General features: G+C 38.6%; 1 protein-coding gene across 1 annotated transcript in view; it reads right to left on the reverse strand.

Moving 5' to 3' along the window:
- ADGRV1 (adhesion G protein-coupled receptor V1) overlaps positions 1-21,793 on the reverse strand; it is a 282,099-nt gene that overhangs the window by 70,908 nt on the left and 189,398 nt on the right. The window contains 2 exon segments of the mRNA XM_068422903.1: positions 12,722-12,900; positions 19,587-19,703. Coding sequence (XP_068279004.1) covers positions 12,722-12,900; positions 19,587-19,703 — 296 coding nt within the window.

Here is a 21,793-nt window from a genome sequence, read left to right on the forward strand (position 1 = left end):
CTTTCCATAAAAAAATGTAGGAAGCTGTGAGAATTGGGTCCTAAATGCAAGCAATTGGTTCCTAAGAACTGACTGTATTGAAATTAAAGGGTGCATGATGATTACAGAAGTTTTTAAAAAATTCGCACTCTGCTGGAGTTATATTTTAGGTAGCAATAAGTTTTCTAATATTAGTGGGTTCCAGTCCCAAAGAATAATCTGTTATGTGTAAAGCACCTCTGAAATCTAAGATGACAGACAAAATAGTTGTAAATATTAAACTTCTCTCTCTATGATATGTATCTGAAGCTATTTAAATGTCAGTTCTTGTTGCTTCTAGTTCTGAAAATCATCCTTTTTGTAATTTACAAAGTAAATTCGCTAAAAATAAGTAGGGTTTCTACCAGTAAGATAACACATTTAGGAAAGCTGAGAAAACATCAGGCAAAACAAATCAGGAATCTAACAAAATGCACCAGCGTTTATAAAGATTTATCTCTTTTTTTGACTTAAACAATACAGTGTTTGCTGAACTTCTACCATAAGCTCATGTCGGTGCTGTTACTGATAAGCAAAGAACACTAACAGAAATAAATGTTCTTGCTGATAAGTGAACCACAGGCAACCCTTCCTGATATTAGTGAGGTTTTTTTAAAACCTTGTCTCAATTCTCACCTCCAAAAAACACAGCCAGAGAATCTCCAACTCTGGAGGTTAACAGAGGCTTTTGCAGTATGTAGAGTTTTGTTTGTTTGGGGTTTTCAGGGTGTTGTTTTTTTTTCCCCCCAGCTTTGCAAAAAGACGCAGCTCTCAGTACAGCGTGTGCAGGACACGGCACAGAGCGGAAACTCGCCGCGGTACTGCTCTGGAGGAAGTATCAGTTTCTTTCCTCATGAGCAGTCTGAAAAACCTGAATTTGTGAGCCTTCAGAGCGTCGAGTCTGCACCCCCGTGCCCCTTATCGAAAGTGCTTCATCCGCCTTTCCCAGGTGGTGAAATGGCAGATAGGTGAGATGGTGAAACGGCAGATAGGTGCCCAGCCACCTGTGAGGCTGCCCAGCAAAGCTCTGCTCTGGGCTCTGGGCACTGCTGCTGAGCAAACACTGAGGGCAATGCCCGAGGAGCTCGGGTCCCATCCGGCAGCCACCTCCAGCTAGGAGCACGGTTGGCACCACTTCCATGTCTGCTAGCCCCGGCATGACAAACTGCCACTTGTTGAAGGCTGAGCGTTACTGGCTCCACCAGTTGTTATTTACAGGGTTTTACAAGGCTGTGCTTTGTTAGCCAGCGTCGGCATGCTGCAGAAACAGACTTTGAGATGAGCTGCTCTTTGCAGCTGAGCTCTCTGAAGCCAGTGCAGCTACCCTGGGAACACGGGGTACCCATGGAACAGCCCCTGCGCAAACACCCAGCCTCTGCCCCAAAAATACCTGTCTGGTTGGAGCTATAAGTTCATCTTACACTTTTGTGCACCTTTGCAAAAACTGCTATTGTCTGTATGTTGTGCAAGTTCTTCATAAACCCATGGCCACGATGTTCCACCAGCGGTTTCGCAGGTTATCCTACATTTAGATGTGGTCTTGATCCATGGTGACATCTACACAAATTTTGATGTCAAAATGTAAAAGATTCCTCGTTCAATTTGCCCTGCTTACCTAAGAGACGGGATGCAAGAACTAGAATCAGGGAAAAAAACACTTTTCACCCTATAATTTCAGCAAAACAGTTAACTGAGAAAGGTCATATATACCTATGGAATTATTTTGGAGAAAAATCAAAAATGTGAGTGCTTTCCCTACAGCTGCAGCTCAGAGATTACCCCATGATGTTATTTTTGCTTTTGTTTAATCACTTTTCCTCAAAAGGAAATGGGGGATTTTCTCTGAAACACCAAACATCATCTGCTTATGGGTCAAAGCAAGCAAATCTCAGATGAACCATAAACACTGCCCCAAAGAGTCCAGTACAGCTGTGAAACAAGTCACCCACTTGTATACTTTGAGGCTTCTATAATCAAACACTACTGCCCAAAGCACAACATAGCTAGACTGACCCTCCTTGATTCAGTGATGTACTTGGCCTCTGCCACCTCCTTGGGATGATCAGAAAATGGAATAACCCAAGAAATCTTACCACCCATACTACTGCTGTGGATATTGTTTGGTATGAACGAAAATGAAAGCTGTGTTTGCGTTTGATGAATTTAAATCAGTTTATACCTCATGCAGATTAGCTCAGAGACAGGACCAATACCTTTTATTTCATATATAATTCAACATGGGGAAATTAATTACTTTACTGGATGTAAGTTTCAAATGAAATGCAAAATGTTTAATAGCGATTTTTCCAGATTTTATCGTGTGATAATGTGGCAGTCAACCCTTTGGCATTATTTAGTTCTCTTTTACTTTCTTTCCTCTGTGCAGCAAAAGAAAGAGGAAAGAGAGCGAGGGGAAGAGAAGAAGGAGGGGGGAAAAAGGTAACAAAAACAGACACTGCTTTGGTTAAGAAATGTAAACTCAGAAATCAGTGGAACTTAAAATTGTCAGAAATGAAGCCAAGGCTTGCTCATTCTTGTTTACATTCGGGCAGATTGTCCCAACAATTTATTGAAAGACAACTCTAAGACAGTGGGAATTGCTGCTAGAAATTTGACCCTATCACCTTTACTCACACATCAAAATTCATTATAAGTAGCACCATATTAATTAATGGAGGTACTCACAGAGTTACTACCAATGATCAAAACAGTGGGGGAAATTCAGTCCACCACGAACAAAGAATGAAGAAGTGCCAAGATGCTGCTTTGAAACAGCAAAGAACAGGATCTTCAGAAGTTTCAGTTTGAGTCAGCGTATGCAACAAGTCTTGTCAATAAACCAGACCTATTGCATAATAAAGCAAAAAAAAACAATTTCCATGTTTTCCTCTACTGCTGCTGTTCCTGTAAAGCTAAACAGTTGGGAAAAGGGGAAAAATAAAATGCCTAAGCAATGCTTTTCTATAATGAGAACCCAAAATGTCATCTGCTGTTGTTTCAGAACATGGCCCACTGTGTTTCAGTCTTCTCATTATACCATCCTCTGGAAATTTCCCTGAACAATTTTACCTACTCTTTTTTTTTTCTTTTTTTTTTTCCCCTTCCTGTGAAAGTAAATACTAAGGAAGCACCAATTACCAAAGAAGCAGCAAGGATGTAGCAGAAGCACTGCGTTAATACACTTTAGGCTTCCAAGGCACTGGAAGCTCTGGAGTCCCCAGGCAGGTAGTCCCAGAAGTCTTGTAGCCTTCAGCATTTGACCAGGAAAACAAGCTGGTAGAAAGCTGCTTGAAGTCTCTTAGAGCAGGTTTCTTGCTAACACTGCAATTTTAAAATTATATAAGGAGTTATGTGTCTGATTTCAGTTAATTATCTTGCTCCTGTTTACATCTAAGGCTTCTTCCTCATGTATCAGCCATTATCAATGGCTCGGAAACAATGATATATTATTATGGTTATTTTCTGTTGTTTTTTTTTTACTATTTAATACTTCTTACAGTTTCTCACATGCAAGAAAATGTTTCTCTTGTACCAGCTTTTAGGGCAGACACTCCTAATTAGCTTACTTTTCCTATCCATTCTTTAAACCAAGGATTTTAATATAAATCTAGCTGAAAAAGGAGATGTTTCCATGTGCAAACTGTCAAACATAAACAAGGCTCATGTTCACAGTCCATCCCTTTGGCATGAAGAACAAAACGTCACGCAAAAGTTTTTTCCCCCTTCAAAGCAGTATTTAGTATGTACACTTTTTTTAATCTGCGTGTTTTCTTGTAACACAATAAATGCCCAGGATAAGCATGTACTACGATCACTTCTATTGCAGCCTCTCTGTTAGACATCCTGGTTCTGTATAAGCCATGCTAAGAATTAAATTTAATACTACTAATACAAATCAGTCTGCTAAAGCTGCGTTCCTTTTTCTCAGATGTACCTTAGCACAGTTCAGTGAGATACACTTTTAATTACTGGTGCTGTTACGTAGTGCAGACAAGAGTCTGCCTTCCAAGCACAGCTCACCGCACTAAATACAGTCAATGTCCATGTACTTCACACAACTAAAATGTGAGCACAATACCAACCTATTGCAGAACAGTCCTATGGTGAAGTTAAGTTAAAAAAAAAAACCTAATTCTTTTCCTACCAAGACCAAATACGAGAGATTAGGTATATATACTTATTATAAACAGCATGTCAGTGTCAATGAAGTAGTCGGAGCCAGTTGCAGGTATTGATCTCACTATTGCTTATTTTAGCATTTCCTGCTATATTCTAGCATCTCAGATGAGGGCTTTTCTAAACTGTTAGAAAACATAAACCGACAACGAGCTTTTTTAGTAGCAGTAGGCGGTATTCTGCTAATTAAAGATCATGAAGTAGGAGGGACTATCTTGCTAATTTCCTACACAACCTGAAAAGGAATATGAAGCTTTTAAAAGCTGTTGGAGGCAGGGATGCAAGCTTTCATCCTGCAGATGCTCTCTGTTACTCTTGCCACAGTACTTCAGAGAAGTCTCTGGAGTTTTGCTTGGGCACAAAAATCCCCTTGTCTAAACCTGTTTGAAGGATCAGGCCCCAGGGTCATTTGTGGGTGCAGCTTTCACCTGTAACAACCTGTACTTGCAACCCTTTAAAACTACCTTGATTGGTCAGAACTTAACAGTTGGGAATTTTACCTGAATAACAAATATTTTTCTCTAGTCACTTTTCAAAATTCCGCTGCTCAAATCAGCCAGAATTTATCTTTCTTTATTTTAATGCTTTAAAAGCACAACGCAGTGATTATGTCTGTTTCTGATGTGCTAACATTTGCTTAACATTAACAGCAAATATTTGTCAAGATATAAAAAGCACTCAACCCCCTGCCCCCGCCCCCAACTATTTTCCACCACTGAAAACATATGTTAGTAATGAGGGATAAATAAAAGGTAATTAAAGCCAACACATTTAGCAGTGAGATATTTTTAAATAATCCTTAGCAGTGGGTAGCACATCAGGCAGCTGCAGTGGAAATAATGGAGGGGTTTAGAAAAAAAAGCACAAGTAGAGAACACAAAAAGGCCAAACTTTGTAGTCTCTTAACTGTTGCTGTAGGTCACGGAAGCAGAGTAATTTGCCCAGAGTATATATATATTTTAATATATTTATATATATGGGAATGTCTATATTGTGGTGCAGTGCAGACGTAACCCAAGTAGCTCTGGTTCATCAGAAACATTTCTCCTACAGTAGCACAGAGCTGAGCACAGGCTAATTTACCCTGACGAGAAGAGCAAAACAGCAAATGGTAAGAAATCAGCCAGTGCAAAACCCACTGCTCCAGCTGAGTGGTTCGTGCAGCATTCGGCCTCGCACCCAGATGTCCGAGCATCATGCTGCGCTTTGCAGTGGTCTGCAAAAGCTTCAAAATCCTAGGTGATTTTCCCAGCGAACTGAGGAGAAAGGAAGTGGAAAAATTGGGATAACATGAAGCACAAGCTGGAGGGAGAGGACGGCTCAGGGAGACACTTCCAAGTCCACGCAGAATATAAAGCATGGCTCAGGCATTAGGGGATGGGAATTCCACACCCATTCATCACACAAACATTTTCCTCTTAGCATGTCTGACAGTTCAATTAAAATCCCTGAATGCTTTTTCTGACTACTCTTACCTGTTTTCTTAGCTATTCCTGCCTGTAAAAGTCTGGTGTTTCAAGTATGTTGTTCTAAAATCCGGGGCTACATTCGGCACTTTTGAAGTAATAGGGGAAGGGGGACATAAGAGACTTCATCCAAATATTTGGACAGAAATTAGCTTGCTTAAGCTAAAAAATTCCTGTAGCTGGCAGGGGCACGAGCCCTTGGGTTTAAGAAAGCAGGGCTCCATTTCAGGGAGCAGCTAGCAACCAGGGATCTGTGAATCCCAGAAAGTGTGCCAGCAGTGAAAGAGTCACGCAACTTGGTGAGACCCAAAGCAGCGCCCAGTATTTTGTCTGACTGGGTTAAGTGTCAGTGCACCAGCCTGGCAGGTGTTCAGTTAGAGAGAAAGCATGACTCCATCTGTAACAAATATTCAAGGTTTACAGGGGTCCTCCTTGTAACTGCAGCCAGTAAATAATTAGAAGTTGTGGGGGCTGTAGCCCTTGAAATAAAACTTAATGAAAAGTAGTGTCTAGAAAGGTGCTTCAAGCAGATTTATCCTTACAATAGTATCAAAACAAATGAACCTTGGAGAAGTACTTAGACAACACATCATGAATTATTATGTCTTATGTTTTTGTTCAGGTTGAGCCCTGAGCCTAGACTGTCCCCATCCTCCCACCTATCCTTATGTGTTAAAACTTACTTATTTAAGAAATCTTTGGTGGGCATCTTCATTCAGACTTTCAGTCCTGGCAAGACTTTAAAGTAAACATTTCTCATCACATGCAACTTTTATGCAATCTATATAACACCAAATATACAAGCAGGGCATAATCATTTACAGGTGCATGCTTCTTGCAAGCCTTCCACTTCTTCACTACACTCGCAATCCATGGGAACGCTGCTACCCTGATAGCATTTGTGCTTCACCACACCATAGCATTTGTGCTTCACCACACGAGAGTGTCTGTGGAAGTGAACACCACCTCTATTTTTGTGCATTGTACAGCTCTCAGCATACAGGTGTTAAACAAACCTACAATTAAGACTTAATATCTCAGAGCATGAGGTATCTCCGTGCTTCTAGTTTTATCACTAGTTTAGGTTACAACTCAACAGCGCACGACTCGCTCAAGGAAACGCAGCATTCAGACAGCGACTGCATGGCTTGTTTTGTCTGAAATTCAGGCCTGACTCCCTCTCATGTGAGGATACACAAAGTGCCCCTGTCCCATTACTATGCACCTGGTACTGGAACGCATTTTCTGTGAAGCTGCTTTTCCAAATAATGTTGGCTGTGGCACCTAGACATTAATTTGTGCCCCATGCTGTGCCCATGTATAAGAGCTTGTTTCAGAGAAACTGCAACGTTGAGTAACAGTAAGAGTCGTAACTCTTAAGTCACAGAAAAAAAAGTTCATTTTGAGCTTTCTGTAGCCTTGTGTTCTTCCGTCCCCTGGATGTGGCTGCACAGTCACAGATCCAGTGACTTTGCTGGAAAAATCTCTGCCTTGGGCTAGACTGTATGGGAGATAGAAGTGGTTTTTTTTCTAGAAAGGAATTTTGCTGGGCAATCTTTTTTCATTGTTTCTCATAGATATCATTGTGGCAGATGATATGATAGAAAGAAGACATATTTGTGAGAACATTTAGCTTAGCCTTTTTCTGCTGTTAGAGGTTACCATATCACTACCACCGAAATTAAATACAAGGATACTTCTATAATTTTAAAGTATTGTTTCATGTGGTTCTCCTGTGCTCAGTTTGTTCGCCATAGGGGATTTTAGAGAGGAAAATGAATCAATCAGGTGGGACCTCCTGATGTAGAGGGGTGATCATTCTTCCCTTGGGCAAATAAATGATCCTGCTAAAAAAAGACACTTTCAAAAACTGGAGGGATTGGCAGAGGGAAAAGAGCTCTTAAAAGTGCAAGGAGCAGAAAGCCAGGTCTCAGAAATGAGTGAAAAAAAAACATTCTGGGAACTAGAGGAAACTGTATAGTTTTCTTCAGTTAAAAAAGCTAGGCTAAATCTTGACTACAGCCATGCTTGAAAACCAGCTTGGCCAGCTTTTGCAAGGACATAGTGGGCAGGGTGATATTTGTTTATAAACTTTAAAATTTGTATTCTGTCATGTCTAATCACTTCCAGTTTTCTCCATTTCAAAGGTTACTTGTTTTAGCTTATACTCTAATAAAAACAGTCCTTTGGCCTTCTTAGGGGAGTTCAGTTTCAAGAAGAAGGTCTAGTCAGATTCAAAGCTTAAAGCTGCAGCAAGAGTACTTCTCAAGTTTATAAAAAACATACTTTAATGCTATTGTAGGCAAGAGTTTTCAAACCACCCAAGTGAGTTAAAAGTTCAAGCTTCACTGAGCTGTGATTCTGGACAATCTGAGAGTAGCACATTTTTTTTCTAACATTTATTATACCTCTGGGCAATCTCTTGGGTACAAGTCCAGTGAATCTAGCATAATTAACCTTTAAACTCATGTTTGTGAACAAAAACTGATACTTGTAATCAAATAATTCTGGCCCCCGATCTCAGAAAGAGATAAGTTAAGGCAAAACCATGCAAATGGGTGTAGTTTCACTGACTTCAAAGGGTATTGAAATTTTTACTTGTATGCAACTGTGGACAATTATATTTTCAGGGTTACATGAGAAATTAGAAAGCTACTTTAGTGTCAAGGATGCCCACTTTAGAAGTTCTTTTGCTTGCTTCTTCGTTTTGTAAATGTAAGAGAGTTATAATGTGTCATGAACCCAAAGCCAGCTTCCTCCATAAAAAAAAGATCATTGAATTGTTGCTAGTCTCAAGTGATTCACCAGTCTGAGGTTTTATATCTATACCTGCATTGGTTTCCAGAAGAATTGTCTGCAGTCTGTAAATCCCCTGTGATGCAATCCCTCTAAAGATAAATGTAAGGCATATCATAGAATCATAGAATCATAGAATGGTTTGGGTTGGAAGGGACCTTAAAGATCACCTAGTAATATATGGCTGACATTTTTCTTCAAAGTAACCACCAGTGAGACCGGGATGAAACTGGTAGGAGCTAGATCTTATGTGACTCTTCACATTCTTCTCTTCACCTCTCAACTGCACTTCACATTTCTGCCAATATCTACAGTTTCAATTTGCCTCCAAATGTTTTCCACAATACCAGGTGAACTGCATCTTTGTACTTTAAGAGACCTATTAGAAATATACTACTCAGTTTAAAATGCTGCTAAGATTAAACTCACTTTGCAAGCTGTAGCTAAAAGCTATTTAGAAATGAGGCTATGATTGGCTAGCAGTATATACCAGGACAACAGCAAATGTTGAACTGTCTGAAGAATGGGAACGACAGTGAGCTTTGGAATTTGATTTTAAGCTGAATTCTTGTCTTGTGAACTCATCTGTTCATAAGTTCTTCTTATTCAACTAGAAAAATTATTCTCAAAGGGAGAAGAAGGGCGTTAAAGTGTGCAAGAACATTAACAATTCCTATAAAGAAACACAGGTTATGGGTTTGGTTTACAACCCTGAAAGAGAGAATCAAATGGGAGATAAGAAAAACAACCAAAACAAATGAAAGAGAAAGGTTATCCTGAGGTCTCTACTTATGTCACAACACAAAGTCATGGTGACATTCAATGTAATAAGGAAAGACAAAAGGAAATACTTTTTTAAAACAGCATGTGCCTAAACAGTAGAATTTATGTCTTTCGAAGATATTTTAGACAGATTGCAGCAAATTCAAACAGGGGTTGGAAAACTGTAGGACGTAAAAACTCAGAAATATAGAAGGATAACATACTTTTTTTAGAGTGATTTTAAACCACCTAGTTCAGAGCTTAATTCAACTTTCAGTTATTAGCCAGATAAAAGGAGCTGACACCCACATCTTATCACTAAAAAACACTAATCCCTCAGCCATCATGGCAGTTCTTAAGCAAGGATATACATTTTACAGGATGGTTACTAGAGACCAGGGTAGATAATATACTTGAAAGTTAGAGACATGTTACAGATTTCATTTACAAACACTGACAAACCTTCATGTAAGACTTTTACCATAACACAAAATGTAAAAAACAGGATAGATGGCAAATGTCTGTCCAAGCCCCTTGTACAAGTCAGCTGCACACAGGGAATGCCCCTACTTTGAAGTTTCATGACATGATTGAGCCAATGGTTACTACACATAGAAATTAAGCAGAGGTGCAGTTATTGACACCTGCACCTGAAATAACTTGATATTCATTTTTAAAAGAAGACATGAGAACTAGTGCACATTTTCAAGAAAGGCTCAAATCTTATTCCTTCCCTTAGCGAAAGTATTGTATCAAATACTCATAGAACCTCCACAGATATCCAGCCAGACCACTCTTCCTCCATTCAAACCCATCCTTTGCAAATGTCCATCTCACTACTTCTTTCATTCAAGTTATGCTGATATGCCTTTCATCAGCTACTTTTCTGGTCCTATTCAAACAGCCATTCACCTCTTCAGCTGAGCAATGCGGGAATTAGCAAAGGGAGGAGTAAAAGAGCCCTTTCTTGGCAGTTAGCTCTTTCACACGTCATTGAGCTATGATCGGAAAAAAACTATGCTACTTGGTGGCACTGATACCAACAAGTTTATCAGTATCTTAAAAAAAATCACATAATTCCAGAGTGCACTGTTCACTCCACACATAAACCCCACTAATTATGAAAATAATCAACAATATGTATACTACTGTTATCATCATAGCAGCCTGTTAGTTTTATACTGTGACGTGTTATGGGAGTTATACAAAATACAGGCATTTGTGTGCAGAATTTGTCATATCCAGAGAAAGACCCTGTCATAATACTTCTTTTGAAGCACAAAATACAACACATCTCAAATTTTTTGTTCAGTACAAGTACAAAATGAAGTTCTTTCATCATAATCATCCTGTTGGCTATTAATTGTGCCCATGGCATTCTGGTTAGGAACAAAACAGTTGGTCAGACACCACAGTAATGCAAAAATGAGTTGCCTGAAGGAATGATCACTTAGGAGAGAGCTAACAGGCTTCACTGCTTTTATTACTTTAACCAGTCTTCCAGCTCTCACATGAAATGAGCTCCTTAGCAGCACACCATTGTTCTTAAACTATTTCTGAGGCTGATTCTGAAGTTATCATGTAATGACCTTGACTTTGGAAACGTCCTTGTTACTTTTTCTGCTACTACATCCTGGTTTGGAGAAATCAAACCAAGTGATGTAGTTCAACCTGTCCTTTCTGGCTTTGAAAGTCCTCTTTGTGTAATTAAGAGAAACTTTTAAAGTGCTCTTCAAATTAGGAATTAGCATCGATACCATTTATGAAAATCCTTGCAGATATCTCCTCAGTCAGTGTTCACATTGACTGAGCTGGAACAAGCTGCACTCTCACTAAGCTTGGGATGATTTCTGGCATTTGCCCACTTTAATAAGATGCTGGAGAAGTTTTGTATTTCATTTGGGCAAATGAGTTGGACTGAGTAATTTTCTTCTAATTAATTTTATCAGAACTTAGGGATTTTTCTTTGTTTTTGAAAGAATAAGACATGGACATAAAAGAAAACCCCAACTGTGAAACTGTGGTTCACTGCATAATGATACCATCAGCCCACTGTCTGATTGCAATCAGAAGACTTGATTATGCTACACATATTTCTTCTGTTTACTATGCACAGAGAAGCATTTTGCCATGAAGAAAAATACAATGCTCTTATTTGCCATGCTCTGCGAAGAAATATCTATGTGTGTGGGATGGTATAGAGCTACGCAGCACTCCCTGATCATAGTGTGAGTATCAGAAATGGTCTGCTATTGCGGACCTCAGATACTCTTCTGAGTTGACAGCCAGCGTTTGTTAATGTGGGACTAAACGTTGGCTAACATGGATAGACAGCTTGTAGTACCCAGTGTAGCTCAGATTTAAATCAGGCATCCCTGCTTATCATGCACTGTATACATATACACATGTATATGTAGATACAGTAAGTGCACAAATATATGTATATGCATATACTCAAACACACAGATATTGAACTCCAGTACCTACTTCTCACAGTAATTCCCTTTGTGTAACAAAAGACCACTGTACTGAATTTTGTTCAGTTATAATGGAATGATGAACACTTCATCTTTCTCTTTTATTAAAGACGGATACTCTCTTGTTTTGGGTCTACTCTGCAAGTACCTTCATAAGAAGTTTTCATAAAAAGCATCTGTACGTTCTTCTATTATCTTAAAAAGAAGTTGTGTGTTTACTCTTTCCTGCGCATGAAGCACGTAATTACAACACAAAGTGAATAAGTATGATAGTCTCATATCTTAGAATAGCTATTATCATACATTAGCTTTGCCAGAAAAGGGGCCAGAGTAAAAGAGGTACAGAAGGAGAACAGAAATATTTGACTATGTATCTTTCCACTTAAACGTCTCAAGTTCTATGAAGCTGTATTGCTTTAATTAGGACAGCTTCCTGAGGTTATATATAGCTTTGAAAGGGCTGTGTTAATTATTGGCACTACAGCACTGCTCAAATTGGGAACAGTTTGGAATATAACATATTCAATATTCCAAGAGAAACACTTCAGGAAATATATTTGACACGTTAATGTAGTAACATTGTTTCGCAGAGAATATAGTTAATGATCTAAGAGATGGAGGTTTAAGGCTTGGTTTGGTGTTGTGCTTTTTAAACACAGAAATGAAATGGAAGAAAAACATGCCCTCCTGCTCACTTCTGCAGCAGTAGCCACTTCTGTCCTTTACCCTGAAACTGCACAGTCTCTAAAAGAATAAATAATTTATCCACAGAGCAGACATGCTCGAGTTGGCTCTGCCAATGCCCAGCCCAGGATGGAACTGTGGAGAAACTGGAGTGAAGCCCAATTGCACGGGAAGTGCTGCATTGCATGTGGGTGACATACTTGCTTCACCTCCACCAAACAAGGAATCCCCCTGCCCCTTACTGCACTTGCCTGTATGCGTATCTCTACGTGCAAGCAAATTAAATATAAAACAATACAGAGGGTACAATAGCTAACTCATGCTTTTTGAAGGAAAACTTACAGATCACTGTAGACAAGGCCATAAATCTGTGCTGTGCTGTGATGATAGACTCCTCTCAGGATAATTAAGAGCAGGATCACAACAAAAGCTGGAAGCCCCCAACTCAAAAGGAAGTAAAGCAGGTAGCGCCGCTCTGTGTGTTCATCATTCATCACCAGGACGTACCAGAAATTAACAGCCTGAGGAATAATGCAGAATATTAATCAGTAGATGTGGTGGATGGTTAGCTATCCCAAAAAACAAATCACTCTGAAAGTCACAATACAGCATATTTCTGTCCCAGCACATGCGTAGATATAAACATTTTTCAACATAAATATTTTGTTCTCATTTTCTTCTCTTAAGTAATCATAAGAGACTGAGTATAAAAGAATGCTTATTTATATAACTGTTAGATTTGGAATTAGACTATCAGAGAGGAAGCAACACCCTGTTTAGTAGAAAACACTACTGTTGCAGTGCAAAAATAGCTTTGTGGTGCAAAAGTAGCTTTCTTCTTGGATTTCCATGCCTTCACAGAAAATACAGACATATAATATTGCTAAATCTGATCCATATTGAATCTTTTTATACTATTTTTCAGCTCTATGTATCTTCTTGCAGGAAATGCACTAACCTCCTTCAACAGTTCTGACTGTGGTCCAGTTCTGGGCTCACCAGTACAAAAAAGACGTGGAGCGAGTCCAGCAAAGGGCCATGAAGATGATTAATAGACTGAAAATCTCTCCTGTGAGGAGAGGCTGAGAGAGCTGGGACTGTTCAGCCTGGAGAAGAGGAGGCTCAGGGGGATCTTATCCATGTTTATAAATACATGATGGGAGGGAGCGATGAAGACGGAGCCAGACTCTCCTCAGTGGTGCCCAATGGCAGGACAAGAGGCACTGGGCACAAATTAATATACATGAAATTCCATCTGAACAGAAGAAAAAGCTTTTTTACTGTGGGGGTGGTCAAACACGGGGCCAAGCTGCCCAGAGAGGTTGTGGAGTCTCTATCCTTAGAGATAATCAAACCTAACTGAACATGGTCCTGGGCAGCCTGCCCTAGCTGACCCTGCCTGAGCCAGGCTGTTGGACTAGACAGTCTCAAGATGCCCCTGCTGCTTCAGTGGTTCTGTGATTCTGTGTAATATTTGTATAAGAGTTTGATAAAAAAATGCAAATAAGTGAATATAAATTCACAGGCATCTCTACAACAATCTGTGTTTTCTTATGATCAGCTCATCGTCAAATGGCGTAACTAAGAATTTAATACCATATGTGAATCAAAATGAAGAAGTGGAACAGTTGAAATTTCTTGAAAGAACTGGTAGTATGAGTAAGGAAACCCTTCAAGTAAAAAAAAATACTTAGAGTTTTGCTTAGATCTTTGCATTTTCTTTAAGAGGTTAATAGTAAAAACACTTTCCTATGTCCTACACACGTGACGACTTCCTAATAAACACCTGAACTATCCACAATAAAAATATGTTTTGCAAAATATTTCACTTCCTCCACTGCAAACATATTATACCAGCTACAACCCTGCATGTTTTATGATTATTTCTGGCCTTTTACATGGGGTGAATAAGGAATTAATTTTGTCTTTTTCTGTCTAGAGGGCATCATACTCATCTCTCTCCATTGTCTACACAGGGATTTCATAAAATAATGTTTATTTATATGATTAATTTGCAGCTGTCTATTGTTAGGATAGGTAAAATCCACATACAGTGACAAGACAATTGGAAAGTGATTACTTGTGTTTGTGAAATTTTGCAGATTCCTGTCAGCCAAGGGTTTGTCTACCAGTTTGTTCAGGCAGACTGAATTTTCACAATCAAGTACTTAATTAGTGGTTTGTGGATTCCTTATGTAAGTCTTATCAGTTAATTATCACTACAGGTTTTTTTCTGTGATTTATATAGCATGAATATACAATACTTTCTATCATGAATGATAAAGCACATTGCATACGCTAACAACTTGTTTTAAAAAAAATCATTAGTTTAGTAAGCATTTTAAATACTCCCTTAGAGAATGAAATTTTATAAATATGTCCAGTATATGTAATTATATTAATTATATAGTAATTATTATGGCCTTTTTTATTTTCATTTGGTGCTTGGTGCTACGTGAACAAAGGTAAAGTTTGTTTTCCTTAAAAGAATACAGGAAAATCCTACCATATAATTGCAACTGTCCTGTGTAGGTTGAAAAAACACAGAAAAACTATTAATTCCATTGTTGGACATTCACAGGAAGAAAACATTAAGCAGATGAAAATGGTATTTGGAAAAAAATCCAGAGTTTTCGGAAAGATTTTCCCTACTTACTGGTTGTCCTTTTCTGTCTTAACTTTTGCATGGGATTGAGAACCCATTCAATACTCTGTCTGTCACCTCATGCCAATAAACATTCTTCAAATTACATGCCTCTGTAGTCCTGACTAGGCTGTGCTTCACTGCGAGCACTTCCAGACAGCAAAATCCTTGAACAGATTTATGCCATTATGCTCAGGTATTGTTGGTTGTACTAATTCTGACAATGTGGTGAACACTGTTCTCAGTCATTCAACTGAGATTGCTTTCTAAGAAATTGTACCTCATGTCCTTGCTCTGTGTTTGTTCAGCCATATTTACCTATCTCACCTCATTTATCACAGAAGAACACTTTAACACCCGTGCTGCTGCAAAGGTGTAAGGGGTTCTGGATAGTTCACCACTTCCTCCGCAGTGACATTTTTATCTTGATAACTATAAGTTCTTGTCTTCAACCCCTTTTGATGTTCCAACATTTAATCAACGAAACGCAAATCGTGGAGCTAATTTTAGCAAATCCTTTCCTGTTGCCATGCTGCAACGATAACCAGTTCTAGAGAAGAATAAAATGTACAGTCCATTTCCCAGCTGCTCAGGTGGAAGGACAAATGTACAAGTTGTGATTGTTCTGATGTAGAATGCAAAACAATTACGAATTCAAATAACACTCTAATGACACAATGCAAACTTCAGTGAAACTTTTTTCTTTTAAAACGAGGCAATTAACTGAAATTACCTTCCCAAAACTGGGTTACTTTTGTTCATTTCTTTATTTATTCATTTATTTATCTTTAGTGATAATCTGTTGGTATCTGGTAAATACCAGCTGCAAAATACTTTGAATAAAGTCTTTCCCAACTCAGTGTGAAAACTTCTGTTTCCCTTCTTCCTTCTTTTTAGGAATGACCACAGTTTTCATTTTAAGAATGGTTGCATTCTTTCACATAATTAATTTTTCAAAGCTGTTAACCAGTCCACAAATAATTCTTAAAAACAAGCATTAAACTTATTGCAAGATAAGTACTTGTCTTACAAGTCTGAAATAAATTTACAGAAAATTTAAGGTGACATTAAATCCACAAAGGAGGAAGATTCAGTTATGGGTGACAGCAAGCTCATTACATTCACTCTGATTTGCTTATTGAACTGTCACTTTTGGTGATTTACTCCACCGCAGCAATGGCTCAAAAAAGTATAAAGAATCTACCTTTTCCCATTATTTTACTCTATGTCAGAACTGGCAATTGAGAACTACATAATTTTAATTTTTTCCTCAAAAGAGAGTTCTTACTTTTTTTAAGTATAATTACTACACCTAGCAATATGCAGAAGATAGAAAGATTAGGACAGAAAGGTAAGGAAGCTGTCCTAGAGTCTAGAGAGTGAAGATCTTTGATCTGGACTACAGAATTGAATCTGTATAGGTCCAATGATACTGTTAAATCTGTGTTTTCCTACAGACTTTCGTTGCCTGGAAATGTTGCTCCATCACCTTTTGATCACTTAAAATTCTCTGGATTTTCTGGATGTTTCAGTTCCCCATATCTGCACATATCTGCACGCTGCTTGCACTTGATTATCACATTCACCCACTTCTGTATGCAGTGACCAAGACTGACACTAGATTTGTATAAAATGAGTTAGTGATCAAGCATACACACTACACTACACAGCCTCACAGAGGGCAGAGTGACTGCATGAATGATACACATCTGTTCTCATGTTTTTGGTGTTTCCCAGAGAGAAATATTTAAGTCCCATTTCAGTATAAATACATTATTAAGTCTGCCTTCCAAATCAAGTCATATGTATTAAGTACACCATGCTGGGAAATATGAACATTCATTTCCCAGGTGTTTAAACCTGCCATTTAGACAGCAGTAGCATCTCGACTTCCAAAATCAATCTGGTTTTCGCTTGGATCTACAAGCTTTGCTAATATTGTCATGGGGACCAACTCAAGCACAGAGATGTCCCCAGCACCCCTTTAGTGCCCTGGCATTGCTTCCTCACTCTGCAATGAGAAATATAAATTCCAGGACCTATTACAGAATCACACAGAATCACAGAATGGTTAAGGGTTGGAAGGGACCTCTGGAGATCATCTAGTCCAACCCCCTGCCAAAGCAGGGTCACCCAGAGCATCTTGCACAGGGACGTGTCCAGGCAGATTTTGAATATCTCCAGAGAAGGAGACTCCAAAACCTCCCTGGGCAGCCTGTTCCAGGGCTCTGTCACCCCCAAAGTAAAGAAGTTCCTCCTCATATTCTTAATCAAGAGTAAATTGTAGCTGAGGGATGGGTTGATCTATGTTTTGGATGATTTCTTTCCTTTTGGGTCTTTCAAACTTCAGGAATTATTCACAGCTGAAGACCTGCATCTACAAAAAGGGTCAATTGCCTTCACTCTAAATTTTACTCCTGGCACCTCTTGTCAGCTCATCACTCATCAGGCTATAAAGGATTCCCTCTGAAGCACCTTTGTTCCCTCAGATTAACTTGAAGAGTCTTCATGACTAACAAACACAAGCCTGAGGCTCCACTAAACGCAAAGGGACATGCACGTTCTTAGGACTGGGCCAAAGTCTACTCCAACAAAAATAAAAATGGATTTCAACTACAGCCACAAAAATTACCAACTGCTAACAGTCATACAATTTTTTTGTCATTATAAGTGATTAATCCTCAGAAGAGCAAACATTCGAAACAGGAATCCTTTTGCAACTTAATGGAATGTAACACACGCAGGACAGGAGGATCAAACACTATCAAACACCAAGCAGTCAAAACATGAGATATCCCAGTAAAATGGCAATTTATAAACATTACTTTGTCTGTCCAAAATAGTAAATGCTCAAGAGATCTGAAGCGACTTTGGAATGAAGTGAATGAGCAGCTGTGAAGAATATAATTTACAGCTCACAAAATAATTTGTTAGTTAACCTAACAGAAAGTCATAAACCAAGATAGGTGAAGGAGAACTACAGCAGAAAAATTTCTGTGTTGGGACAGTAGAAAATAACATCCACTGGAGAGAATATTTAATCTTGCTAACTGCATAAATTCAGGAAAAACAACAAGAATAAAAAGAGTATTAATATCACTAGAGACAGAGAAGTTTAGATCGCTCCATTTTACAAGCAGTTGCAGCAGCAGTGTACATGACAGACCATCTGCTTGTAGCTTGCTAAGACCAACAAGCACAGTGGAGCTGTTAGAGAGGCTGCTAGGGTTCTCAGTGAAAGTGAGCCTGATATAATCCCAGGAAAATGCCAGATACCACACGAATGTCACTGGGAGAGAAAGCTGTATTTAGATATAGCCTAATTTGCAATTCTTGGTTTGGTCTGACAACCTGCATACTGGAGGATTTGCATGGTAATGTATGGAGCTGCATACATAAAGCTGTATGCTGTAATAAATGTGCTATGGACAAATCTTATTAAAATAACAGACAAATGGTGTGATTCATGCATTAGTGCTAAATATAAATTTCTAGATGAGGGTATGATAATGTATTTTCCAAATAACCTCACAGCTTGTTATTTTGACTAACTCACAACTGGTAATTTTCCGTAACAAATTTAATTGTTCAAGGTCTCTCACATTAGTTCAATTGGTTTTTACATTATTTACTGTTCTATAATGTGTCAAAACAGCAACGAAGCTGGTGAAGGGTCTGGAGCACAAATCCTATGAGGAGCAGCTGAGGGAACTGGGCTTGTTTAGTCTGGAGAAAAGGAGGCTGAGGGGAGACATTATCGCTCTCTGCAACTACCTGAAAGGAGGGTGTAGCGAGGTGGGGTTGGTCTCTTCTCCCAAATAACAAATGACAGGACGAGAGGAGACAGCCTCAGGTTCTGCCAGGGGAGGTTTAGATTGGGTATCAGGAAAAATTTCTTCACTGAAAGGGTTGTCAAGCATTGGAACAGGGTGCCCAGGGCAGTGGTGGAGTCACCATCCCTTGGGGGATTTAAAAGCCGTGCAGATGTGGTGCTTAGGGACATGGTTTAGTGGTGGACTTGGCAGTGCTGGGTTAACGGTTGAACTCGATGATCTTAAAGGTCTCTCCCAACCAAAATGGTTCTATGATTCTATGAAAATTGTGGCAATATTTACGCATGTATATACTCTTTTATTTTAATGAAAACTTATGGAGGTATGTTTGTCACATCATACAAGTCTAATGACTGAAATGCTAGCAACTCAAAAAATTACAGTGTAGTTTACACTTACATTATACCTGTAAGAGACTGTTTCAAAAGATCTTGATCTTTCAAAAGCATCTCTTGATGCTTAGAAAAGCTACTAACACTAATAAAAATAGTTCTTCCGTGTTTTGAGACAGTAAATTCTACAGGGTGAAGTGAGAGTCTTTATAGGGTTCAAATATTTACCCTTGGAGCTGTGACGCTCTAGGTTTAATAAAGACCATCTAATGTTTTGCCTCTCTGGTAGCACTGAATTGCAGAGATACATATACTACAATATAATCGAAACACAGTCTAAGTGTCAGTTACTTCTACAGAGGTTTTGGGGAAGGGGTGAAAAAGACTAAGAGACCAACCTGAATAAGCATCCAGCTGAACTGGCAGAGGTAAAGGTAATGGGTAACAGATGCAAGGGCAGAGCACGTTTCCTCTGAGAGATGCTGGCTCATGTAAGCAGAGGCCAGAAATGAAATCTGCAGGGAAAAAAGGAATACTTGAATATTGGAATTAAACAAAATTAATTTAATAATAACAATGAGGAAAAAAAAATCTTGAGTTTGGCAGTAAAATATACACTCAGATACCATTCCAGAGACTCAGGAGAGATACCTTGGACATTTAATATTCATCCAAAAGAAGTGACCCTTTAACACTGTCAGCCACAAAACTAGCTTCAAACTTTTTGCAGACAATCTAGTATCCATTACATTCACGTCTGAAAAGGCTATAGAGAGACTTAATATTTATTGTTTAATATTGTTCCCCAGACTAAGTCCTATGCAATGTTAGACACCAGTTTTGTAACTGAGGGTGGAGATTTTCCTCCATAAAATAAAAAGATACATTATCTTCTGTTTTCAGTAAGGCCAGAAATTTTACCAAGTAAACAAACAAACTTAAGAGGCATTTACTGTCTTCAGATTGTCAGACGTAGCAATATTATACCCCATCTCATATGATAGCAATACTGGACAAAAGGGAGTAAGCATTTCTTCTGTTGCCTAACCAGACCAAGATTTCACACTCCAAAGCAGGTATAAGTTTTTTTCCACAGACAGGCCAAATGTCAAAGGACTATACACTGGCCAGCTAAGTAGCCAACGCATTTTCTAAGGAACAAAGGTATTCCAACTCTGACTGCAATGAACACTGCTAAACAATTTCAATATAGCATTTAAAATTAAAACACAACTCAGAAACTTTTAGCTCTGTCTTCTGTGAATTTCTTTACAGAGGAAATAGTTCTACAAGTAGACTTCACTAAAGAATTAAAAGTGTTCACATAAAGAAAGGCTCCATTTACCTACTGAACACCTGCAGCAACTGATGATTTTTCCTTTCCTTTACAAGGAATGCTACTACTTTGACCAATAGACCATTGACTAGTTAGTAATAGCAATTCATGGACTGTGCAGACTGGTTTTATGTATATAAAATCAGGAGATGGGGTGGGGAAGGAAGTTCAAGTATAAAAGTGATTTGGTATACACCTGGACATTGTATTTACAACAATAGCACATGTATGGTATTGTGTAACTCTTACCTAGCCTCTTTACTATAAAAATATCCTTATAAAGGCAGGGTCTGTATATTGACAGATAGACAATGTTATCCCACCACGAAATGGAAGAATAAGAATGTGCAACTGGACAACAACTGGACTAAGAGCAATTATGAGATGATTTCATTATCTAAAGGAAAAAAATGCATTTTTAGTATTTTATGTAGGGTTCATAGGTCTTCTGCTGGGAACTGGAATCTAGCCATGGCCACATAACCATTCAGTTATTAAGAGGTAAACACATAGCTTAACACAGACTGCTATTTGCCAAATTCTGACGCTGCTAAAACAAATGCCATTGTCTGGAGTGGGTTAAACACAATTGAAATATGTGTGCAATAGCTGCCTCCCATTAGGGATAAACACATGAAATATTTGTGTAAACAACTCTGTAGCATCAGCTAGCTCAAACAGTACCAGCAGTACTTTTCCTAAAACTTGAGCAAATGCTTCTACTTACAACAATCAAAATACAACACACATCTGGGTGGAGAAGCTTTACCACCTTTTGTTCTCTGAAGGTTTGTGTATATGTCAAGGACAGACTGCTAGGCTAGAGATAAAGAAGGGTTCAAAACACAAAAGGAGACTGATCGAGTCCTGGAAACATGTTTTTAGCAACATTCTAGACTGAATGTTGGCTTGAAAGCATTTTGCATCTGTAATCAAAGAAACTACAATTTCTAGCTTTTTCCTGTGTTTCGAGAAAAACAATTTTTTGTATATGAAAAAAAGAGAAGTATCTCACTATGTCAACAGTTTCCCAACCAAAACAACGTGAAGAGTCCAAATGTTTGCAAAAAATGCATACCTTTCACGGATACTGACTTCAGTTGAAGAAGTAAACCAGCAATACGGCTGAAGTAATCACTCAGCTAAGCATTCATTGCAATTAGTGGCATTACAGTGTTTTAGACAAAAAAAGGCTAAAAAGGTAAAAGAGGCAAAGAAACATTTATACATTATTCTCATATAATTGTTATCTTGCATCTTGGGCAGAAG

The sequence above is a fragment of the Nyctibius grandis genome, chromosome Z (genome assembly GCF_013368605.1).
Source record: "Nyctibius grandis isolate bNycGra1 chromosome Z, bNycGra1.pri, whole genome shotgun sequence".
Classification (NCBI taxonomy): domain Eukaryota; kingdom Metazoa; phylum Chordata; class Aves; order Nyctibiiformes; family Nyctibiidae; genus Nyctibius; species Nyctibius grandis.